The sequence below is a fragment of the Somniosus microcephalus genome, chromosome 13 (genome assembly GCF_052327205.1).
Source record: "Somniosus microcephalus isolate GS21.2 chromosome 13, FLI_Smic_1.0, whole genome shotgun sequence".
NCBI lineage: Eukaryota > Metazoa > Chordata > Chondrichthyes > Squaliformes > Somniosidae > Somniosus > Somniosus microcephalus.
The window spans coordinates 169,818,636-169,843,872 of record NC_140999.1 but is presented as its reverse complement, the minus strand read 5'-3'; the positions used below and the strand labels follow the sequence as shown (position 1 = coordinate 169,843,872).

At 43.4% G+C, this 25,237-nt stretch overlaps 1 protein-coding gene across 1 annotated transcript; it reads left to right on the top strand.

Moving 5' to 3' along the window:
* The first annotated feature begins 11,476 nt into the window (after window positions 1–11,476).
* LOC147108766 (serine/arginine-rich splicing factor 6-like) lies at window positions 11,477–22,163 on the top strand. The gene is made up of 6 exons (XM_086005563.1): window positions 11,477–11,741; window positions 13,593–13,759; window positions 14,364–14,482; window positions 14,572–14,774; window positions 17,223–17,318; window positions 20,956–22,163. The coding sequence occupies exons 1-6, from the start codon at window positions 11,635–11,637 to the stop codon at window positions 21,326–21,328; spliced, it is 1,065 nt and encodes a 354-aa protein (XP_085861689.1). The 5' UTR covers window positions 11,477–11,634; the 3' UTR covers window positions 21,329–22,163.
* Window positions 22,164–25,237: the final 3,074 nt, after the last annotated feature.

Genomic DNA, 25,237 nt, shown 5'->3' with positions numbered 1-25,237 from the left:
CATACGAGACCTCGCACCCTCGGGGACCGCTGTTACCCACTACCCATTACCACCCCCCCCACGACACCCTCGGGGACCGCTGTAACCCACTACCCATTACCACCCCCCCCACGACCCAATATCCAACCCCAGCAGCCGGCTCGCCTTGGACCGTCACCCACGAGGACTACACTCCAGTGCCCCAGCCTACACGGGACGCGACGCCGGAAGCTCCACCACCCCTGCCGTCGCCACGTCGATCACAGCGGCAGACAAGACCTCCGGAGAGACTCCAATACACGAACTTTTAAATACACTTCACCCCGCCGGACTCATTTTTAAACAAGGGGTGAATGTGGTAAACCACTGTTATACCTGTCTGTATGTGTATGTGTATTCCACTAGGTTCAGGTCTGGACATGCCTCGGCTGACTCCTCCAGGTATATAAGTGACTACCTCCCAGTCCCTTAGTATTCTGGACGGGTCGACCACTCGAGACTAGACCTTCATTCTTTAGTTAATAAAAGCCTGGTTGTTACTCGCTTAACCTCAGTCTTTTGAGTAATTGATGGCGCATCAATAAGCAACTAGTGGAAATTCTTGGAGCACATTTTTCACCAAAATCTCTGGTTATTGCTGAGAGATTTAGATTTCACAAACGGAATCAAGAGGAGGGGGAATCAGTGACGATGTTTATTGCTGCTTTAAAAAGGTTGTCGGAACACTGCCAGTTCAAGGAGGTGCTGAATGACACCATTGGAGACAGACTTGTGTGTGGTCTGCAAAATGCAGCCACACAGAAGCGCCTTCTTACTGAGGACAACCTTACTCTTGAAAAGGCCATTGAAGTTAGTGTCTCCATGGAGATGGCGGAAAAGGAGGCTCACCAGTTGAGTTCAACAGGGAGAGTTCACAAGGTGTCATCTGAGCCTAAAGGTGCGCGGAACGGCACATGTTACCGTTGTGGGAAAACGGGCCATCACGCTAATGATTGCTGGTGTACGGAGCTGGAATGCCGAAATTGTGGCAAAAAGGGTCACATTGAACGCGCCTGTAGAGGTAAAAAAAGAACAGACAGAGCTGGGAAGCATGGAAGCAAAATGCCTGTATTTGGACAAGAGAGGAAAAAGAGTGCAGTATGATGGAACAAGCAAAACAGAGGGGAGCGACACCTCTGAGGAGGAAGAGGTGCACATACTGACGGTTGCAGGTGGTTCAAATGGCTACTGGGTGTCACCACTGGTGGAGGGACAATCAGTGCGGATGGAGGTGGACACAGGCGCGGCTGTGTCCCTTGTTTCAGACACTGTCTACAACAAAATGCTAAAGCATCTTACCCTTCAGCCAACAAACATTGTGCTAAAGACGTATACCGGCGAACCTGTGGCCATGAGAGGCGTCATTGAGGTGACAGTTAAATTGAACGGACAGACTGCAAAACTGCCACTATATGTGGTAAAGGGAAATTACCCATCGCTACTGGGATGTGCATGGCTAGAGAAAATCACGCTGGACTGGCCTGCAGTCCGCATGATGTCAAAAGGGGAGTCAGGTCTGACTGCAGTGTTAAACAAACATGCACAACTCTTCAATGGGGAACTTGGGAGCATGAAAAAGATCAGCGTGAGACTGGACATTAAACCTGACAGCAAGCCGAAGTTTCACGAAGCCCGACCTGTACCCTATGCAATTAGGCCAAAAGTTGAGGCTAACTTGGAGGCCTTAGTCGAGAATGGAGTCCTGGAGCCTGTGAGCGTGAGCAAATGGGCCACACCCATTGTTCCTGTCCTGAAAAAGGATGGATCTGTTAGAATCTGCGGGGATTTTAAAGTGACTATTAACCCGGTGCTGTCTGTGGAACAGTACCCTCTTCCCCTCATTGATGATCTTTTTACGGGCCTGGCCGGAAGGCAAAAGTTCAGCAAAATAGACTTATGCCAGGCTTATCTACAAATGCATGTCGATGACAAATCAAAGGAGCTGCTGACAATTGTGACACACAAGGGGCTATACAGGTACTGCCGCCTTCCGTTTGGAATTACGTCGGCCCCTGCTCTATTCCAAAGGGCAATGGATCAGATTTTGAGTGGACTGCCAGGAGTCCAGTGCTACCTGGACGACATCCTTGTCACTGGGACAAATGAGGAGGATCATCTTCTGAACTTGGATGCGACACTACAACGACTGAAAGAGTACGGACTCAGAGTTCGTAAAGATAAATGTGAATTCTTTCAGTCTTCAGTTGAGTACCTGGGGCATGTGATTGACGCTACTGGCCTGCATAAGGCGCCGCCAAAGGTCAAGGCGATCGTGGAGACCCCAGCATCCCAGAATGTGAGCCAGTTACGTTCATTTCTGGGGCTACTTAACTACTATGGGAAGTTTATTCCAGACTTAGCAACATTGCTGAAGCCATTGCATCAGTTGCTATGTCAAGGCAAAACATGGAAATGGACTGAACTGTGCAACGAAGCTTTCGCCCAAGCAAAGAAAGCATTGCCGAATTCGGAGGTCCTGACACACTTCGACCCAAAGCTACCCGTGCAGCTAGCATGTGATGCATCACCATATGGTGTGGGAGCAGTCATATCCCACATCATGCCTTCGGGTGAAGAGAAACCTATCGCCTTCTCATCACGCACCTTGAACAAGGCCGAGAGTAACTATGCGCAGATCGAGCGCGAGGCCTTGGGAATCGTTTTTGGAATTCGAAAATTTCATCAGTACCTGTTTGGGAGAAGGTTCACACTCCTGATGGACCACCGTCCATTGACTTCAATCTTCGGGCCCCATCTCTCGCTGCAAGCAGGATGCAAAGGTGGGCTTTACTGTTGTCAGGACACACATACGACATCAAATATCGCAAATCAGACTTGCACGGCAACGCAGACGGTCTCTCGAGGCTACCCTTGCCTGTTACTCCCCCAGAGCCTCGTCAGATAGACATCTTCTACTTTAGACAAGTGGAGGGAGCACCTGTCACTGCAGTTCAGGTGCGAAGGCACACCCGCAACGATCCAGTCCTGTCTGAGGTAATGGACGATGTCATTCGAGGGAGAGTGATAGGAGATTCTCCTCGTTTGAAACCTTACGTTTCAAAAAGAAATGAGCTCTCCGTCCAGGCAGGTTGTCTTCTTTGGGGACGCCGTGTCATCATTCCGCCACCTCTGAGGGAACCTATACTGCAACAACTTCATACAGGCCACAGTGGGATGGTTCGGATGAAGGAAATAGCAAGAAGCTACTTCTGGTGGCCAGGTCTCGATGGGAATATTGAGGAGAAAGCCAAAACATGTTCCCCATGTCAAAGGGTCCGGAATGTTCCACAGCTGGCAACCCTACACCCCTGGGATTGGCCTGCAGAAGTGTGGCAGCGAGTACATGTGGACTTCGCCGGTCCTTTCGAAGGGAAGATGTTTATGGTGGTTGTGGACGCTCGCAGCAAGTGGCTGGAGGTTGCTGTGATGAGGTCTACCACGGCAGAGAAAACAATTGAGAAACTTGGTGAGATGTTCAGCCGTTATGGCTCACCAGAACAACTCGTAAGTGACAACGGTCCACAATTTGTATCACAGGAGTTTGCAACCTTCCTGCATGTGAATGGTGTCCATCAGGTCTGCGCCCTATCATCCCTCTACTAACGGCCAGGCAGAAATGTTTGTGCAAACTTTGAAGCACGCCTTGAAGGCATCGCAAGGTCAGGGCTCAATCCACCAACGTCTGAACAGCTTCCTGTTGTCCTACAGGAACAAGCCGCATGCCACAACCAAAACTTCCCCCTCTTCGCTCATGATGAAGAGGCAGTTGCGGACAAGTTTTGACTTACTCAAACCTCCAAGGGCAGAACAGGTTGTCCATTGTCAACAACAAGCTCAAGTTGAAAAGAAAGAGAAAAGAGCCAAGGAGAGACGGTTTCATCCGGGAGAGCACGTCCTAGCTCGAAACTACAACACTGGACCGAAATGGGTTCCTGCTATGGTGATCGCGCAGACGGGCCCTGTGTCTTACACAGTTGAGACTGCTGAGGACGTCTGGAGAAGACACACAGATCAACTGTTGCTTGGAGCAGAGACAGCCACAGAGGCTCCAATGGCTGGTTGGCCTGAACTGTTTCCGGATGATACCGCAAACCAGTATCCTTTGCCACAGTGCTCTTCTCCAACACAAGAAGTCAAAGAGACTGTTCCACCTGTGCAAACTCCTGACTTTCAACTGACACAGGCACCTTCTCCATCTAGGCCTGTGTCAATGCCTACTGCTGTGGAAGCCAGCGATGACCGCCGGTATCCTGTCAGAGAGCAGCGGCCTCCAAGACGCTTGGATCTGTAGCCTTAGCGACTTACCCACAAGACTGGGGCAGAATAAACCCCAGGGTAAAGTCAGGGTTGAGGCAGTCTACCTCTACCCTAGGTTCGTTGAGTGCATTGAAAGTAACTTACCTGTTGAGGAATAATGTGGACCTTCCATTTAAGAGGGGAGGAAACGTTATGTATTGTGTGTTCTATTGTGTGTTCTCCTCCCACCTGTGGTGGCGCTGTCACAGGAGATAAATGGTTGGGTGTTCTCTGTTAAGTTTTAGCTCTCTTTGTTCGGAACTTTCCAGAACTTCCTTTCCTTCCAATAAAGCATTTCATGTTTGAATCTCTGAGTTCTGAGTCCTAAATTGTGTCTAGGTAGAAAGGTATCGACACAACATATTCCAGGTGCGGTCTCACCAATACCTTGTACAACTGAAGCAATACCTCCCTATTTTTATATTCTATCCCCCTAGCAATGAAAGCCAACATTCCATTGGCCTTCTTAATCACTTGCTGCACCTGCATACTAACCTTTTGAGTTTCGTGCACCAGGACCCCCAGATCCCTTTGTACTTCAGTACTTTCCAGTTTCTTGCCATTAAGATAATAACTTGCTCTACGATTTTTCCTGCCAAAGTGCATAACCTCACACTTTCCAGTATTGTATTCCATCTGCCAAATCTCTGCCCACTTACTTAGCCTGTCTATGTCCCCTTGCAGGTTTTTTATGTCCTCCTCACTCACTACTTTCCCTCCCATCTTAGTATCATCTGCAAACTTTGATACGTTACACTCGGTCCCCTCCTCCAAATCGTTAATATAGATTGTAAAGAGTTGAGGACCCAGCACTGACCCCTGCGGAACACCACTAGTTACTGATTGCCAGTCTGAGAATGAACCATTTATCCCAACTCTCTGCCTTCTGTTAGATAGCCAATCCTCTATCCATGCCAGAATATTACCCCCCATCCCGTGATTTTTTATCTTAAGCAATAACCTTTTGTGTGGCACCTTGTCAAATGCCTTTTGGAAGTCTAAATACACTACGTCCACTGGTTCCCCTTTATCCACCCTAATGTTACTTCCTCAAAGAACTCCAGCAAATTTGTCAAACATGACTTCCCCTTCATAAAACCATGCTGACTTTGTCCTATTAAATTATGATTATCCAAATGTCCTGTTACTGTCTCCTTAATAATGGACTCCAAAATTTTACCTACCACAGATGTTAGGCTAACCGGTCTATAGTTTCCAGCCTTCTGTCTACTGCCCCTTTTAAATAGGGTGTTACATTAGCAGTTTTCCAGTCTGCCGGGACCTTTGCTGAGTCCAGGGAGTTTTGGAAAATTATTACCAATGCATCCACAATCCCTACCGCCACTTCCCTCAAGACCCTAGGATGTAAGCCATCAGGTCCAGGTGATTTATCCGCCTTGAGTCCCATTGTTTTACCGAGTACCACTTCCTCAGTGATTTTGATCGTGTTTAGCTCCTCCCCCCCATAGCCCCTGTTTGTCCAGTGTTGGGATATTCTTAGTGTCCTCTACTGTAAAGACTGATACAAAATATTCATTCAGTGTTTTTGCCATCTCCATATTTCCCACCATTAATTTCCCAGTCTCATCCTCTAAGGGACCAACATTTACTTTAGCCACCCTTTTTCTTTTTATATAACTATCTGTCTGTTTTTATATTTTTTGCTAATTTACTTTCATAATCTATCTTCCCTTTCTTAATCAATCTTTTTGTTATTTTTTGCTGTCTTTTAAAGTTTTCCCAATCCTCTATCCTCCCACTAGATTTGGCTACCTTATATGCCCTTGTTTTTAGTCGAATACTATCCTTAAATTTCTTTACTTAGCCATGGATGGCTGTCTTTTCTTTTACACCCTTTTCTTCTCAGTGGAATATATATTTTTTGGAAGTTGTAAAATAACTCCTTAAATGTACACCACTGATCATGTACCGTCTTACCCTTTAATCTATTTTCCCAATCCACTCTACTCAATTCCGCTCGCATACCTTCATAGTCTCCTTTATTCAAGCTTAGCACGCTTGTTTGAGATCCAACCTTCTCACCCTCTAATTGAATATGGAATTCAACCATGTTATGGTCACTCATTCCAAGGGGATCCTTTACTAGGACATTTTTAATTAATCCTGTCTCGTTACACAGGACCAGATCTAAGGTTGCTTGCCCCCTGGTCAGTTCAGTTACATACTGCTCAAGAAACCCATCCCTAATACACTCAATGAACTCATCCTCAAGGCAGCCCTGCCCAATTTGATTTGTCCAATTAATATGATAGTTAAAATCCCCCATAATTATAGATGTTCCCTTATTACAAGCCTCAACTATTTCCTGATTGATACTCCGTCCAACAGAGTTGCAACTGTTCGGAGGCCTATAGACTACGCCCACTAGTGTTTTTTTCCCCTTATTATTCCTTACCTCCACCCAAACTGTTTCATTATCCTGATCTTTTGACCCAATATCATTTCTCTGTATTACAGTGATTCCTTCCTTTATTAACATAGCCACCCCACCTCCCCTTCCTTCCTGCCTGTCCTTCCTGATCGTTAAATAACCTGGTATGTTTAATTCCCAGGCAATGTCACCCTGCAGCCATGTTTCTGTAATGGCCACAAGATCATACCCATATGTAGTTATTTGTGCCATTAACTCGTCTATTTTGTTCCGAATGCTACGTGCATTCAGATAGAGAACTTTCAAATATGTTTTGTGACACTTAGTTCCTGCTTTTGCCCTTTTTATTACCTTACCTTTTACTCCATACCTTCTGCCCCTTCCTGACACGCTCTGGTTTTTAATTTCCCCACTGCTACCTAAGTCTATGACCTTCTCTGTTGTCATTTTTATTATTTACTCTCTAGGAACCTCCCCCTCACTAGTTAGTTTAAAGCCCTCTCTACAGCCCTAGTTATATGATCCGCCAGGACTCTAGTCCCAGCACTGGCCAAGTGAAGCCCATCCCAATGGAACAGCTCCCTCCTGCCTCAGTACTGGTGCCAGTGTCCCAGGGAGCAAAACCCATTTCTCCCACACCAGTCTTTGAGCCACGCATTTAACTCTCTAATTTTATTTGTCCTAGCCAAATTCGCTCGTGGCTCAGGTAATAATCCAGAGATTATTACCCTTGAGGTTCTGTTTTTTAATTTGACCCCTAGCTGCTCATACTCCTTTAACAGAACCGGCTTCCTAGTCCTATCTACGTCATTTGTACCAACATGGAGCACGACAACTGGATCCACCCCCTCCCACTGCAAGTTTCTTTCCAGCCCAGAGGAAATGTCCTTAACCCTGGCACCGGGTAGGCAACACAGCCTTCGGGACTCTCGCTCTCGGCTGCAGAGAACTCTATCTATCCCCCTAATAATACTATCCCCTACCACTACAACATTTCTATTTACTCCCCCCTCTTGAATGGCCCCCCGTTCCACGGTGCTGTGGCCAGGTTGCTCATCCTCCCTGCAGTCCCTGCTCCTGTCCCCACAGGGAGTAAGAACCTCAAACCTGTTGGACAAGAGCAAGGGCTGCGGCTCCTCCAGCTCTACCTCCTGGATCCCCGTACCTGCCTCACTCGTAGTCACACCGTCCTGTCCCTGACCATGGGCTACATCTGAATTAATTAACTTCATAGGTGTGACCACCTCCTGATACACAGAGTCCAGGTACTTCTCCCCCTCCCTGATGTGTCACAGTGTCTGAAGCTCAGACTCCAGCTCATCAACACAGAGCTGGAGTTCCTGTAGCAGCAGACACTTGTCACAGACGTAATCACCGTGAGCCTCAATGGGGTTCACCAGCTCCCACATCTCGCAACAGTAACACATCACCTGCTCCATTCTATGTAATTAATTAAATTTTTAATTGTTAGTTATGGACACCCTCTGCCCGATTTTAGATGCTAGTATCCCCTTTAATTAATTGGATTTAAATTAAATCAATCCCTCTAGTTACACCAGTTAAATGGTTTACCAACAGTCGCTCTGCACCAGAAAGGCCTTATTAACTACAACCCACAGAGTTAAAGTTTGAAAAGAGCACCTAACACCCCACTTACCCTAACTCACACTTACCCAAACTCACAGCACTCTTTGATGACTCGCACTAGGACTGGTCTTTTTATACTGTTTGTTTGTTTACAGTCAAATGAGTCACCCCTGCTGATTGGTTAGAATACTGGTTTCCACTGCCTGCTGTGCCAATTTACTCCTACTGCAGTGTAACCTTGTTTTACTCTTCTTAAACCAACAGAATCCCAAATATTTAACTTTTCCCCTTTACTTAAACTGCTTAAGTAATCTTATCAAGAATGATTTAAAGAGAAATAACAATTAAAGAACTCTCACACTTACCCAAACTCAGAGCACTCTTTGATGACTCGCATGCAGGTCTTGGAGCCTGCATTCAATCATTTGTTCATTCTCTGTTTTTGTAGACCTGTAAGAACAGCGAACCAGAACTGCCAGTGGCCCAGAACAAGACTCCCTCGCCAATACTTTCAAGCACCAGCACAACTGCTCACATCCCGATGGAAGCAGTTAGTGAGCTTCAGGAGGTAGATTTGGGTGAATGACACTGCATTGATGAGGAGGAATCTTTCGATGCATATAAGTCAGAAATTACTGACATGAATTAACTCCAGAGACACAAAAGTGTTAGCTGTTACAGGATACATTTCACATTGCGGATGACAATTTATCACCTTCCAAAGCGCATTAACTATATTAATTACTTACGTTAATGAGGAAGAAGGGACGCAAAGGAAAACCCTTTGAAATGTAGACCTGACATCACAGTACAAAGCACTTAACCTCATTAACTTTTCACTGGACACAATTTAGGCACACCTGCTCCACCCGACCCCACATTTAACCTTTTTAAAAATTAATGCCTGGTATAATTGGCATCGCTAGTAAGGCCAGCATATTTTCACCATCCCCAGTTGCCCTTGAGAAGGTGGTGGTGAGCTGCCTTATTGAACCGCTGCAGTCCGTGTGGTGAAGGTACAGATATTCCCACAGTGCTATTAGGTAGGGAGATCCAGGAATTTTACCTAAAGACGATGAAGGAACGGCGATATATGTCCAAATCTGGATGATATGTGACTTGGAGGGGAACTTGGAGGTGTCTTAATCTAAATGTACACTCTCGGGAGCCGCAAGCCTACATTTCGTTGTACTGCACTTGTGCACTAACAATGACAATAAAGTTGATTATGATTATGAGGTGGTGGTGTTCCCATGCGCCTGCTGCTCTTGTCCTTCTAGGCGGTAGATGCCGGGGGGTTGGCAGGTGCTATTGAAGAAGCCTTGGCGACTTGCTGCAGTGTACCCTGTAGATAGTACATACTACAACAATGCTGCGGCAGTGGTGGAGGGAGTGAATGTTTAAGTAAATAAATGTATTTAATTTCTGTGTTTGAGGAGAAAATATTGTAATAATTTGAGGGCATTGAAGTAAAATTCAGACAAGTGTGCATATTCCTTATCATATTCATTTTTAGGACAACCTGCATCAAATAACATTTTTATTTTGGATATGGACACAAGTCATATATATTTGTCCTGCAAGGTATATGTAATCAGGAAAAGGGTTTCACAAATCGCAGGCCAGAAATTATTGCTGGTGCTATGAGTGGATGAATGCTTAGCAGATTTATATGACAAACAGGTCAAAATAGCAGACTGAGGAATGGCATCAATAAGCATCCATCCACAAATATTGCCAACAGGCTTCTGTTAAAATAATAGAGGAATGTAATATGAATGAATAAGCATCCATTTGCTAAGATCACCAATTGTAATTTCTGTCTTTGCATCTACTTGGGGTGGTAGGTTGGTCATTGCATGATGGGATACATTTCACTGAGTTCCAAATCTCGATTCAGCTTTTGTGGAGAGATTCTGAATGAATTGAAAACTAAAAGTCCAAAAGGCTTTATCTGCAGGAGATACAACTGCTCACAGCAGCCAAGATAATACTGTTTAACTGGATTTGTTTATTCATTCTGAAAGTCAAACATTATACATTTTAGCAGATTTTCTACTAAATCCATGGTATTTTTACTAACTTGATTCATTTCTATTTTTTCCTAAAACTTTTTATTGCAAGTCTTTAAAGAAGGAATATCTTTGAATGCTGCTAACTTTTCAACTTCTTTCATTTCCATACCTATTTTTTAGAATTAGAAGTAGGGAGCGGTTTGTCAATATCGAGGACATTTAGAAATGAGATTTATGATCATAAGATAGAAACTAATTGTTAAATCAATGGGACTGGTTATTTTTTAAGAAAGTGTGCAAAATAGATTCATTTAATTAAAATCAAAAATGACGAACAGCATCATTCCCAGTTAACTGAATAAATCAAATTCTATTACAAAAGCAAAATACCGCCGATGCTGGAAATCTGAAATAAAAACAGAAAATGCTGGAAATACTCAGCAGGTCAGACAGCATCTGTGGAGAGAGAAACAGAGTTAACGTTTCAGGTCGATGACCTGGTGAAGGGTCATCGACCTGAAACGTTAACTCTGTTTCTCTCTCTACAGATGCTACCTGACCTGCTGAGTATTTCCAGCATTTTCTATTTTTAAATCAAATTCTGTGTTGATTTCAACAACAACATGTCATGATTTTCATCGATGTGGTGGGAATTAAGATTACTTGATTCACTGTACTTTTCCATGGAAGCTGCAAATCAGAGTCCTTGGCCATTCTGATGGTCCTTTGGATGAGATGTTAAACCGAGGTCCCGTCTGCTCTCTCGGGTGGACGTAAAAGATCCCACGGCACTATTTCGAGGAAGAGCAGGGGAGATATCCCCTGGTGTCCTGGCCAGTATTTATCCCTCAATCAACATCACAAACAAAAGGTCATTATCACATTGCTGTCTGTGGGAGCTTGCTGTGCGCAAATTGGCTGCCACATTTCCTGCATTACAACAGTCACTGCACTTCAAAAAAGTACTTCATTGGGGCGCCTTTAGGTCGTGAAAGGCGCTATATAAATGCAAGTCTCTTTTTTTAATTCCAAATGACTGCAGTAACCTGGATTGGTGTGCAAAAAACCAACCAGTTGTGAGAACTACAAAGCCCAGAACGCACTGCGAGCCACACACACATACACAGAAAGTGATGATGCGGGGTTGAGGTACTTCGCAGAGATTGGTGACGTTGGCGGCAGGTTTGGTGTGTGCGCGAGGTTCGCGCGCCGTTTCCAGTGGCGAGGAGGAGGAGGAGAGCGGGCCGAGATTCCACGTTATCTGCGAAGGCACAAAGGAAAATAAAAGCGCCGCTCGCCGCCCGAAAAAAATAATAAACAGAAACGATGCCGCGTGTTTACGTGGGAAGGCTGAGCTACCAAGTTCGCGAAAAGGACCTGGAGCGGTTTTTCAAGGGTTACGGGAAGCTGCTGGAGGTTGATCTCAAAAATGGGTGAGAGGAGAAGCGAGGACGAGGGGGCTGAGCCGGCCCTGGATTCAGGGCCCTCGGCATTCACTTCATTCCCACTCGCTCACTGCACCCTCGCTATCGAGTTGTTGTTGTTGTTGTTTCCCCCCCCCTATCCGTGGTTACATCGGATCTGGAATGAGCCAGCGGGGGAATCCCGGACTCCTTCATTTCGCTGCCGAATCAAGGGGAGGGGAGGGAGAGAGTTGCCGCGTGGATGAGCTGTGTTGGGGATAAAATGGCGGCAGCAGGTTGCGTGCTGGCGGGGTCAACAGCTGGCTGTCTGGGGCACGGCGGAGGGGGCAGCTCAAACCCGGGGTGTTTAAAGCGTGTGCACACTGCATAAAACTCGTGCATTTCTCCCCACAGCCTCTTGTCCCCACCCCTTGCATTTGTTAATTCATACTGAAATTGCACTCGGATTATATTTACAGGGAGTAGTACAACCTAATGCACCGCCCTCTCCCAGTTTAACGTGATACTTTTCTGCAAGGAAATGTGCATTAGCATGTTTTTGCGCTAGACTTGATGACTTTTTCCAGATTACGTTTGCCAATTGTTGCAACCTTCTCCTGTTTCGCGGTGTATGGTTTCCACGTGGAGCGACGCGTATAATAATCGATTCTGTCCTAAATGGGATATTTTTTATTTACATTCGGGTCTTAAAACTACCATCTCAGTTTATTTTGCGAATTGAGGTCTTTAAACCGTCGCAAAACCGCCGGAGTGTGTAGTATTTGACCAGCTCTTGCAAAGCCTGAGGTTATGGCAGTGGTTGGACAGAACCACAATAATCTCAATTTTAGATTTTTGATTCGAGAGGCAATGAAGGTAGTTCTAAATATTTAACTGTAGCATATGCATAATGAGGGGTTTTGAAGGAAATGGGGAAAATTGTTTTCACTAGTTTTGACTTTGTAATTAAAGGGCAATTTATCTGCAGTGTTCGGATGTGAAATGTCCTACCAGAAATGGTGGGGGAAGCAGAATCCATATTGGCTTTTAAAAGGGCAATGGATATTTGGAAAACAATTTTTAAAAGGGTTTGAGGAAATGGGACTAAGTGATTCTCTTTTAGAGAGATGGCACAAGTGTGATGGGATAAATGGCATCTTCTGTGCTGTGAATTTGATGATTCTAAGTTGGGGCAATCACTTTAAATGTTACGAATTTGCAGTTTGCAACTTTCTTTCTCGTCTTTAAGCCTCAGTCCGCTGACCCTTCCAGGGACTTTCTAACTTGTAGTCAGACATGGTTTCATTACTGTAACATTAACCCATACCTAATAAAATAAACTGAAGTAACTTTTGCCCTTTCATCCTCTCTCATTCATTTTTCCTTATTTTGAATCCTATTTAACTTTACTGTCAGATGTACAGGAAACTTTGGTTTATCTGGAGGTTAACTGTCCGGAATGCTCGATCCACCAGCAAAATTCAGGAGTCGGTTCAGTAAGTTTTTTTTCTTTTCGTTGCTTTTTTTTCACCAGTCAGGCTCTGCAAGGTCTAGCTAAAGCTGTTGCTTAGCTACAGAGACGCTTGCAAGCTACGGCTGACTGTTTAGAAGCTGTTGCAACAGGGTTTGTTGCTAGATACGGAGCTCAAAAGCTTCCGTATGTTTTAACATTAGCGCTGGTTTGTCCGGCAGTTTTGATGGGACGGCAACAGCTCGGTCCCGTCGGTGCCGGATATCACAGTTTCCTGTAGTCTGTTTGTTTTTGAAGGTACGGGAATTGCTGATGGATGTCCCTCTATCAGAAGAACCTGTATGTAAGCTGTTCATCAAATGAGCCATGGACAGATGTTCTGCAATGTTTTAATTGATGATTTCCTTCAGATACGGATTTGTTGAGTTTGAAGATTCACGTGATGCAGATGATGCTGTTTATGAACTGAATGGGAAAGAGCTTTGTGGCGAGCGCATAATTGTGGAGCATGCAAGAGGACCACGTCGTGATGGGAGCTATGGCGGTGGTGGTTATGGTGGTGGTGGTGGTGGTCGCAGTGAGTGGTTCAATATCTCGTGCAACATATCTTAATTTCTATAATTTTTGAATTTGCTTTAAAAAATTCTAACGGTATTTTTATTATTTAAATTGTGTAACAATGAAAGTGTTCATCCAAACCTTGTTAACGAGACCTTGATCTTTTAATTAAAAGAATCCAATGAGGCTAAGATGTCTGCCCGTTCCGATTGACCTTGGCTTTACCTTACAATATGTAGCCTTTGGCGTTTGGCTGACCTAATGGAAGCCATGACGACAGCTGCCTTTGCCATTAGACCCTGGGTGATGAGGATGCCAAGGGTTAGACATATCTGGTTAATCTGAACTAGGTGCCTGTTACCATATGTGTGTTATACCAAACTTCTAAAATCTGCTAGAATGTAAGTACATAATGTAATATTTAGTTTTAATATTTGGCAAAATATATGCAGACATGCATGGTAACATAATTGTAGCATTTAGTATAAATACAAAATGTGTGGCAATTAATTATTAACAATGAGTTTACTTAAAATTCTGAACTATTTTCATTGTCTTATTCAAAATATTACAGATTTGTCGTTAAATTGAGTACTTACTGACTTTCTGTTAAACCTCTTAAGGCCGTGGTGGTTATGGATATCGAAGAAATGGGCGAGAGAAATATGGACCACCTGTCCGAACAGAGTTCAGGCTCATCGTTGAAAATCTTTCAAGTCGTTGCAGCTGGCAAGATCTAAAAGTAGGTGTTGGAAGTACAGATGATTTTCCAGGTAATATTTAACAGAAGTTCCATTGTTTTCTGACCATGGCTTTATTTCCATTTTAAAGGATTTCATGAGACAAGCAGGAGAAGTGACCTATGCAGATGCTCATAAGCAGCGTATGAATGAAGGTGTCATTGAATTCAGGTCTTACTCTGATATGAAGCGGGCTTTGGACAAGCTGGATGGCAGTGAAATCAATGCGAGAAAGATTCGATTGGTTGAAGACCGGCCTCGCAATAGACGATCTTCCTCTGGCAGTCGGTCACGGTGAGTGCCCTTTTCAGTGCAGGCTTGCTACAAAATCTTTACTCGATAAATAAAGTTGCAAGGGTACAGATCTTTGTTAATTAAACTTGTATTGTTGTTTGCACTTAGTTTGCTGCATATAGATTTTACAAGTGTATTCATGAATACATTTTTTTTTTAAAGTTCTGGCTAATTTAGTAACTCCTTAGGAGAATCAGACTCTAAAATCCTAGTGACATTGTGTACATTGAGAGTGAACTGAAATGCAGTACTGGAGGAAGCTGCAGCGGTAGATTTGGAACAACCATACACTGAGGGCAGGGGTGCTGGGTGAGCAGGACAGTGGTACACAGAATGTAGGTGGTGGGGAGTAGGAGTTTGTGTAAGCAACAGTGCAAAGGGCTGATGAGGGGAATGTTAAAGGATTTTGGAATTGAAAAAGGCATGGGTGATAGGTGTATAGAAAGAAAGACTTGCATTTATATAGCGCCTTTCACGACCACCGGACGTCTCAAAGCACTTTACAGCCAATGCAGTACTTTTGAAGTGTAGTATAACTGTTATAATGTAGGAAACATGGCAGCCAAAATAGCGCACAGCAAGCTCCCACAAACAGCAATGTGATAATGACCAGTTAATCTGCTTATGTTGGTTGAGGGATAAATATTGGCCAGGGCACCGGGGATAACTCCCCTGCTCTTCTTCGAAATAGTGCCATGGGATCTTTTACGTCCACCTGAGAGAGCAGACGGGGCCTCGGTTTAATGTCTCATCTGAAAGACGGCCCCTCCAACAGTGCAGCACTCCCTCAGCACTGCACTGGAGTGTCAGCCTAGTTTTTTATGTGTGCTACCAACTGAGCCACAGCTGACACTCTAGATGGGAGTCATGCTCTCGCAAGCATTGGCATCACAGGAGCACGAAAGCCTCCCTACCACATCAAGGTGCAGTCCTTGGGGAAGAAATCCATGAAGCTGGACCGTGGACCATTCAAGAAAGCAGTGGAGAATATTTAGTTGGAACAGATAGTTCAGATGCGCAAGATAGCATTGTTGATTTGACATGGCAGTCTTAGTGCTGTGGGTAGGACAGGGACAAGATTGAAGGAATGTGAACATGGATTGGTTGGAAGAAAGAAGGAACTTGCATTTATATAGTGCCTTTCACAACTTCAGGATCTTGTAATGTAGGGTAACATAACAGCCAATTTGCACACATCAATGTTCCAGAAACAGCAATGTGCTAAATTGCCAGATAATTTGCTTTGTTGATTGGTTGTAGGATATTTGTTGGCTTGGACACTGGGAGGACTCTCCTGCTTTTCTTCGAATTGTGTCATCTTTTATGTCTACCTGAGAAGGCAGACTGGGTCTCGGTTTAATATCTTGTCTGAAAGATGCAGCAGCCCCTCGGTACTGCATTGAAGTGTCATTCTAGATTATATGTTTAAGTCTCTGGAGTGGGGCTTGAACCTACAACCTTCCTAGTCAGAGGTACGACTGCTACCACTGAACCAAGGCTGGCCTTGTGGATGTAGAGCTGGATGGGGATTTCTTTGAGGACCATCAAAAGGAAGGACATGTTGAGACGGTGTGTAGCTGTTTGGTGGGCTCAGTCGTTGGACTCTTGCCTCTGATTCAGAAGGTTGTGGGTTCAAGCTAACACTCCAATACATTATTGAGGGACTGTCATTCCTCTCCGGTGGATGTAAAAGATCCCATGGCACTATTCAAAGAAGAGCTGGTCAATATTTATCCCTCCAACCAACATCACTAAAAACAAATTAGCTGATCATTATAGCATTGCTGTTTGTGGGTCCTTATATGCATATTGGCTGCAGCGTTTCTTACATTACTACAATGACTACACTTTAAAATACTTCATTGGCTGTAAAGTGCTTTGGGACATTCTGAAGTCATGGAAGTCACTATAGAAATTCAAGCCTTTCTTTTGCTAGCACTTTAAACATTTTCTTTTTGTGCCTATGCCTGGGGATGGTTTTGTGGGCCTGTGCCGTGTCAGTTTGTGCCACTGTGAAGAAAGGTTCCAATCATGTTACTGCCTGACATCCACATGAACTATCCATTGCTGGATATTGATTGGGAAGAATTTGGTATCTACCTGCTCCCCAATGTATTCTCTTGACTTGGACACTTGAGGCCAATGGTGGTGCTGTCCTCCAGCTGTGATTGGCTAACTTCACATAGAGCACGGATTAAACTTGGGTCCGCAACGTCTATGTCTCAACAACGCGTTGAACTGACTTGGGAGCTCACAGTGCTTTAACTGATTGGGTATCATAAAAATAGGAATGACAATGACATTTAAAAAAAAATGCTGTCCTTAATTAGATACGTGGTTAATGAGATATTTAAATTCATGTGCACATTTCACCATAAAATAACTCTCAAAATCACTCCAGTCATTGTGGGTAGCCATATCCCTTTCAAGTAATATTTTAATTCCCAGATCTAGGTCTCGAAGTCGTCGTCATTCTCGTAGTAGAAGTCGTAGGAGCAGCCGAAGCAGATCTGCCAGTGCCTCAAAGAGCAGGTCACGTTCTCGGTAAGTAAATTATTGAATGACTTTGTATGGTTAGACTGTGTTCTTGGAAGGCACGTTGCACAGATTATGGCATGGCATATGTTGGGTCTATTGGGCTCTTAAGCATGATCTAACCTTACAGAAATTGATGCAAAATGGTACAAATTAATTGAATTGCAACTTCTTACTGAAGGTATGTAATACTGCCTAGTTATTTCTTGAAAATTTCCATGCTTACAATAATGGCATGGGCACAATATAAGCAGAATCTCTAATAGTGATTTACATTTGGAGTACTTTAGAGATAACTGGGCCATGAGTAGAATTCTGGTAACTCCCAATATCGTACGGGTGTGTCATGTGTGGCCCTGAGCTATGGCAATTTGGCTGTTAAAACCCAACCAACTTCCCCTCATTTGCTTTTTTATTTCAGTTTATCCCTTTTGAATTTTGTCGACTGTTTTTGCGCTGTTCACCAGCTTCTGTCCATATCAGTAACTTGGGGTATATGCAAATTATGGAAACATTAATTTGCATTTTACGTGGCCCAAGGCTCCATGGTAGGGACCATGTAGCCCAAATGCAACACCTGCATTATGGCATTGAATTTTATTTGTGTGAACATTCCATTTTTAAGCTTGTCTGGAGTGGGTGGAGAAATGGGTCATTTTTGTAGTTTTTTAAAAATGCTTTTAACAAGTGCATATTCTCAATTTGTCAGCAGTTCAGGAGAGTCAAAACACGTTGCCTTGATAGTGGCTCAAGGATTCATGTCTATGAACAATTGGATTGTGTTCATGCTTAATGTATCTACTGTATTTATATTTGAATTAAGAGATCCAGGCTTCCTTTGTGAAGTTGCTGTTTCATATCTTAACTTTCCAGAAAAAAGTCACATAATTTCAAATGTTGCATCAAACCACAGTAGTCTGTTCTTGGGTGCTGAAAATGGCCTCCTAAATCGAATTCTTTGATTTATGAATTTCTTCAAGTTTGCCACAAAAAGATTTTGGGTGTCCATTCTGTTTAACTATCCTGTACTTAATTTGCTTAACTAACTTCAGTAATTGATGCAAGTTCTTCATTTGTGCATAGGAATCTAATTTTATTTTCATAGATGAAATTTATTCATTTAGAATTTGTACAGGCACAAATTTCTTCGCTCAAAAGGGTTGTGAATCTTTGGAATTCTCTACGCCAGAGAGCTGTGGGTGCTCAGTTGCTGAGTATATTCAAGACCGAGATCGATAGATTTTTGGATACGAAGGGACTTGATGGATATATGGGGATAGTGCGGGAAAGTGGAGTTGAGGTAGATCAGCCATGGTCTTAATTGAATGGCGGAGCAGGCTCGAGGGGCCTATTTCTTATGTTCCTGTCTACAAGTGAATGTGGAAATTGCTTTATTTTTGACCTGGCTGAATGGTGCTCACCATGGTGATTTGTGCTTCTTGACGCCTTTGAGTGTTTTCTCCCCCTCCCCATTTGTGCATTAGAGTATTGATGGTTCATTGGGCTCAATTATCTTGACATTTTTGCCAAATTTTCTCCCTTATCTAGAGGTATTGACTTTTATAACTTCCTGAGTGCCCTCTGGAACTTTGTCCAAGTAGCCATTATTTCAGTGGAGTAGGGGGTAGCTTTTTATTTGACCATAGGAAGCTTCTCCTGTCTTTACTGGATATAGCACTTCATACGTTTAGTGAGGGCTGGCCGTTGGATAGCAGTCAACTGGGAGCCCTTGCTGACTGCCTCTTTTTTGCTTTTCCTAAGCCGGGTGGGACCTGAAGAACAATTCCAGTGCTAAGGCAGAGATTAATCAGCTCAGCATACTGAGCGCTTTCTGATTTGTATCCAAATCAAATCAACTTTTATTGTCGTTGTTAGTGCACAAGTGCAGTACAACGAAATGTAGGCTTGCGGCTCCCGAGAGTGTACATTTAGATTAAGACATTTAAACATTCAACATACATTTGGCTTGTAATACATAAACATAACCATAATAAAGTGCATTGGCAGATGTGCAGGCTTTAGAGTTTATTTGTGGAGTTCAGTAGGATGACAGCCCTGGGAAAGAAGCTGTTCCTAAATCTGGTCGTACAGGTGCGAATGCATCTGTAGCGTCTCCCAGATGGCAGGAGGGCGAACAGACTGTGGCTGGGGTGGGTAGGGTCTTTGATGATGGACCGTGACCTCCGTAAACAGCGTTTCTGGTATATGTGCTCTGGTCGGTAGCCAGGTGCCGGTAATGCGTTGGGCAGTTTTGACTACCCACTGCAGGGCTTTCCGGTCATAGTAGCTACAGCTGCCATACCATACTGTGATACAGTTTGTCAGGATGCTCTCTATTGTGCAGCGGTAAAAGTTAGAGAGGATCGTGGTGACCGGTTACATCCCTTCAGCCTCCTTAGGAAATATAGGCACTGCTGGGCCGCCTTCACCAGAGAGGAGGTATTGAGGGACCAGGAGAGGTCTTCCGTGATGTGGACTCCGAGGAACTTAAAGCTGTCCACCCTTTCCACCACAGCCCCATTGATGTGGATGGGGGTGAGACTTCCGCCTTTAGACTTCCTAAGTCCACAATGATTTCTTTGGTTTTCTTGATGTTCAGGGCCAGGTTGTTATCGGCGCACCACTTCACGAGATGCTGGACCTCCTCCCTGTCGGCTGACTCATCGTTGTTGGTGATCTGGCCTACTACCGTGGTATCATCCGCAAACTTGATGATGGTGTTGGAACCGTGAACAGCCACACAGTCGTGGGTGAAGAGGGAGTAGAGGAGGGGGCTCAGCACACATCCTTGTGGGGCCCCCGTGTTCAGGGTCGGGGGGAGGAGGTGTGGTTACCTAATTTGACAGACTGGGGTCTGTTTGTTAGGAAGTCCAGGGTCCAGTTGCAGAGGGAAGTGTTCAGGCCAAGAGTTTGGTGGCCAGCTTGTTGGGGACAATAGTGTTGAATGCTGAGCTGTAGTCTATGAACAGCATTCTGATGTAGGTCTCTTTACCATCTAAGTGATTCAGTGCCGAGTGTAGAGCAGTTGTGATTGCATCCTCCGTTGATCTGTTTGCACGATAGGCAAACTGGTGTTGGTCAAGAGAGGTGGGAACACTGGCTTTGATGTGAGCCAGGACCAGTCTCTCGCAACACTTCATTATGATGGGTGTGAGTGCGACAGGTCGATAGTCGTTCAGGCACGTCACAGCCGCTTGTTTTGGCACAGGAATAATGGTAGCGGTCTTGAAGCATGTAGGGACTACTGCCTGGGCCAATGACAGATTGAAGATGGCGGTGAAGACATCAGCCAGCTGATCACATTCCTTGAGTACCCGTCCAGGGATGCTATCCGGTCCAGCAGCCTTTCGTGTGTTCACTCCGCGTAGAACACCCCTTACGTCGGAGGTCGACAGAGTGAGCACCTGGTCTTCCGGGGGTGGCAAGGCTTTGGTAGCCGGCTCCCTGTTGAAGCGAGCGTAGAAGTTGTTATGCATTTGCTGCTCACTCAATAACTTCTGCACTGGTTTTTTTTTAAATGCAAGTCATTTGGCATTTATGATTTTGTATCTAATCTCTCACAGCAGTCTGCCTTGCTAAATTTATTGTGCAAAAAGTGGATGCTTTCAGATGGAATAATAAATGTTCTTTGCATTTCTACATCCAGATCACGAACCAAGGATCATTCCAGGTCCAAATCAAAGTCTCCAGAAGGGAAAACTAAATCGAGAAGCAATTCCAAAGTCAAGTCTGATCGGGGCTCTCGTTCCCGGTCTCCAAGCAAATCGAAATCTGAATTGAATAATAAATCACACAGCAGATCTAGATCCCCTCAAGTAAATGGTAAAGGAGATGCTAAATCAATGTCTCGTTCGCGTTCAAAGTCCCGCTCAAGATCAAGGGACGTGTCAGTTCCTACATCACCAGTGAAATCAAAGCCAAGATCAGAAAACCTGTCTCCGTCCAACTCTCATTCTAGATCAGTGTCTCGCTCCCGATCTAGATCTATGTCCAGGTCCAGATCTGGTTCTAAGGATTAGCAACAAACTTCTCTCGAACGCTGAATTCCAGTTGGATGTTTTCCTTAAAATAGCTGTATATGTAAATGCAACTTTGAGACTCCAGATTTTTTTCAAACAGGTGTTTTTCTTTCTAGTGTAGAGTACAGTATAGGGATGATTGTATATAAACCTTCAGATTATTAAATTCTGTTAAGCAATAAATGCAAATATAGCAGTTGCTTTTTTTTCTATTGATAACCTTTTCAAAATGTAATGTGCTGTTTGAGGGTAGTTTTGATTTTATTTTCCTATTTTATTGCTGGGGTACTGCACAAAATATTGTGCATGAAGAACTGTCACAGAACATCTTGATAGTTACACATTATTTTAGTGCCAAAACTCTACTTTTTAGATAAACAAGTAATACGACTGAACTTCCACTTGAGTTCAAATAAGCGAATTCAGCTCCCTGGCATAACTATGCAGCAGGCATCGAAGTACTTTTGTGGAGGTGACAAGATTATAATTGTGTATAATGCTCCCTGAAGTATCCAATGTCATGCTTAGGTACCCTGAGCTGTGGTGGTTGGTGTATATGTAGTTATGCCATACATATTAACAATGTAATCTTGTCAAGCTTACATGTAGCTGAGAAGAGCTTTGTAGGCTAAAATGACTTTTCTAAATAACATTGCACATATTGTATGGGACACAATGAATATGCGCAACACTCCACTTACTATGAAAGTAATCTATTCTAATTTAGATTGTTGATCTTTGTGCAGGCCAGCATTTTCAGATGCATGGATTTTTTTTTTTTACACCTGGAACATATTTGAAAATATGCATGGTTTCAATAAAGCATTTTATTGCATCTTTTGTAATTTTATTTCTTGTGGACTTCACTGCTTTTTATGTCTTGAATGTTTAATAAATGCATATCTTGGTAAAGTAGTGGATGAGTACAACAATCTTTCTAAAATTAAGACTTTTCAAATTGTTCTAAGCAGGATGACTACATGTCAGAGCATGCTGCATAAGATGCACAAGCCAACTTCAGTATAATAATGACATTTAAGAATTCCTAGGATGGAATTATGGTGTACTTGCACCGTGCCATTTTTTTTTTTCAATGAGAAATCCAGGAAGTACCTGATGCTAGCTAATTGTAATCTGTATCTATTTCAGCACATATGCACACAGCTCTGTTACCCTCTTCTAGCACTGTGGCCAGTGTAACTTAGTGCAGCATGAAATGTATAACACATGTTTTTACAGATGTAATGTTCACTAGTAGTGGAAAAACTTCATTTGTTAAATCTGAGATTCCCCACTTTTCTCTGGCAAACAATTGATTTGTAAAATAGATTGCATGTCTCGCAGGCAGAACAACATTTGGCTGCGCAGAGATCTAGAATATTTGTAAAGTGGGTGGTGTCATTACTCCTTATCAGTCATTGTAATGTAGTTACTGAAGAGTTGGTGGGGGGGGGGGGGGGGGTGGCAGCTGATTCCATTAATTTCTCTCTTCCCATAGTGGGTGAAGAGTGTTGTAACAGCTGAAACTGCAGTAATGCCTGGCATCGTTGGGTGATTTGCAGGTTGGAGGGAAACAGTTTTGCTGTTTGATTTACTGTAAGTAACAATTGAAGTGTTTGCTTCTTTTGTACAAAGACTTGGAAAAACCTCATTTACACTAGCTTTTATTTTGGGGTGAATAAAAAGGGTTTATGATAGTTGAAACTCACTACTGTTGGGCTTGAATTTTTAAACTTTTCATTATTGTGTTTTCTTGCAGTGTCACTTTCTAAACCATAGGCTTGTAAATTGGTGTCTGTTGGATAACTGAATTTTTTATTTGCTGTATAAGGTTCTGCAAGAATACTGTTTCTTAATTCATTCTTAGGGTGTGGCTGCTGGCAAGGCTGGCATTTATTGCACATCCCTAGTTGTCCTTGAGAAGGTGGTGGTGGGCCACCTTGAAATGCTGCAGGCTGGTGTGGTGAAAATGCTGGGTGGGGAGTTTCAGGATTTTGACCTGGTGAGTAAGGAACAACGATACATGTCCAAGTCAGGATGGTGTGTTACTTGGAGCTCATGGTATCCTAGTTGGTGAAGATTGCATGTTTGGGAGGTGCTGCTAAAGAAGCCGTGCTAAGTTGCAGTGAAGTAGTGCACACTGCAGCCACAATATGATGGTGGTGGATGTGTAGGCTAGTGCGTGAACTGCTGATTTGGATAACGGTGGCTGTTATTGCAGTCGTATCCAAGCAAATGGACAGTATTTTATCACACTCCTGATTTGCGTCTTCTAAATGGTGTAGAGATTTTGGGGAGCCAGGAGGTGGGCTGCTCACTGCAGAATACCCAGCTTTTGAAATCTAGTAGTCATGGCATTTATGGGGCTGACCTAATGGAGTTTCTGATCAGTGTTGGACACCCCAGGATGTTGGTGGAGGACTCTGATGGTAATCCAATTTGATATTGAGAGGTGGTTAGTTTCTCTCTTTGGAGTGGTCATTCCTAGCACTTGCATGATGTAAATGTTACTTGCCATTTACCAGCAGTGGCCAGCTTGGAATTACAGAGCTGCCAAGATGAAGGCACACTTACTATTGGTGAATTATGAATGTGCAGTAAACAAGGTAGATAACTTTTACCCAAGCCAATTGATTTAATATTAAAGGCATATTAAGTATGTGTAATTACACTTGAAAATGTGTTTGCTCTTTCTCTTTACATTTTTTACCAAGAAGGAATTTATGAATTATATTTCCTGAATAATCTGACAAATTTTGGCGCAGTTGAGATTACCTATCTGAGCACCAACCAGGCACTTTGTAAAATCTGAAAATAAAAAATACAGGAAATGAACAGTTGGTTTGTCAGCATTCAATAAGAGGAAAGATAACAACAGTCTTGGTACAGGCTATTTTTTTTTTTAAAGAATATTCCTTGGTTAGGTAGAAGATAGCCAGATACTGAGTAAATTTGCTCTGACCCATACCAGCTGTTGCATTATGCCAATATTCCCACAAAATGAAAAGAATAGTGAGGCGTTTTACACTGAGGAATTTCATAAATAAAAAATGTTAACTTAATTACAATTCCAAAGGCTCATTTTTATAGCTGAAGTATATCATAAAATGATTTGCAAACGTGGAAGTTTGGTCAGAGTGCTTTAAGGAATGTTAACAATAGTAACCCAAGTAGACAAAGGTTTTCGTAGCGTACCACGGCGGTTGTGGAGAGTCATGAACGTTTTAGAAATAGTAAAATGTTGTTTGGAAAAGTTGCGTTGAAATGTAGGATGATTTGGTAAAATAGATAGAAGTATGTGGGCAATGTGTCAAACACTAGTAAAAAAAAGAATGCTGTTGAGTTGGTTGCAAAGACAAGTACAGATGACTTGCCGGAGATATAATCCAGGGACTGAACCTCATCCACCGTAACTGTTGGACATAGCTGTTAACCTACTACTTCTGCAAATATGGTGTATATTTTGTGTTGTCAAATGCATCCAACTTCTTCAGCTTCCAAAGAACAAAAGCTAGCCAAAGGAAAGCAGCGCAATAATCACAAAACGTTTAATTTTTCATGTACAGCAACAACAAAAAATTGTAAATTTAAAAATACAGAAATCTTACAACCCTGGGGATACCCATCGCATTGGACTGTAGGGCGATGGTGAACTCAAGGTTCAAAGCCTGTGGAGGAGTGTGAGGTTTTCATTAGCATCTGCCTATGTAGTATCTTGACTAGGGGGCGGAGGTGGGTGCTGACAGTGGAAGATTTCTGAGTCTTACCCTGCAATCTTCAGAACCTTATAATTGCGGGCGGGGACTTATAACATCGACTCCTGGGTGCTTAAAATAGTTTTAACAAAATGTTTTCCAATGCATCTGAGAAACAAACTGCTAAAGTTTTGAATAAGTTTTTTTCCCCAAA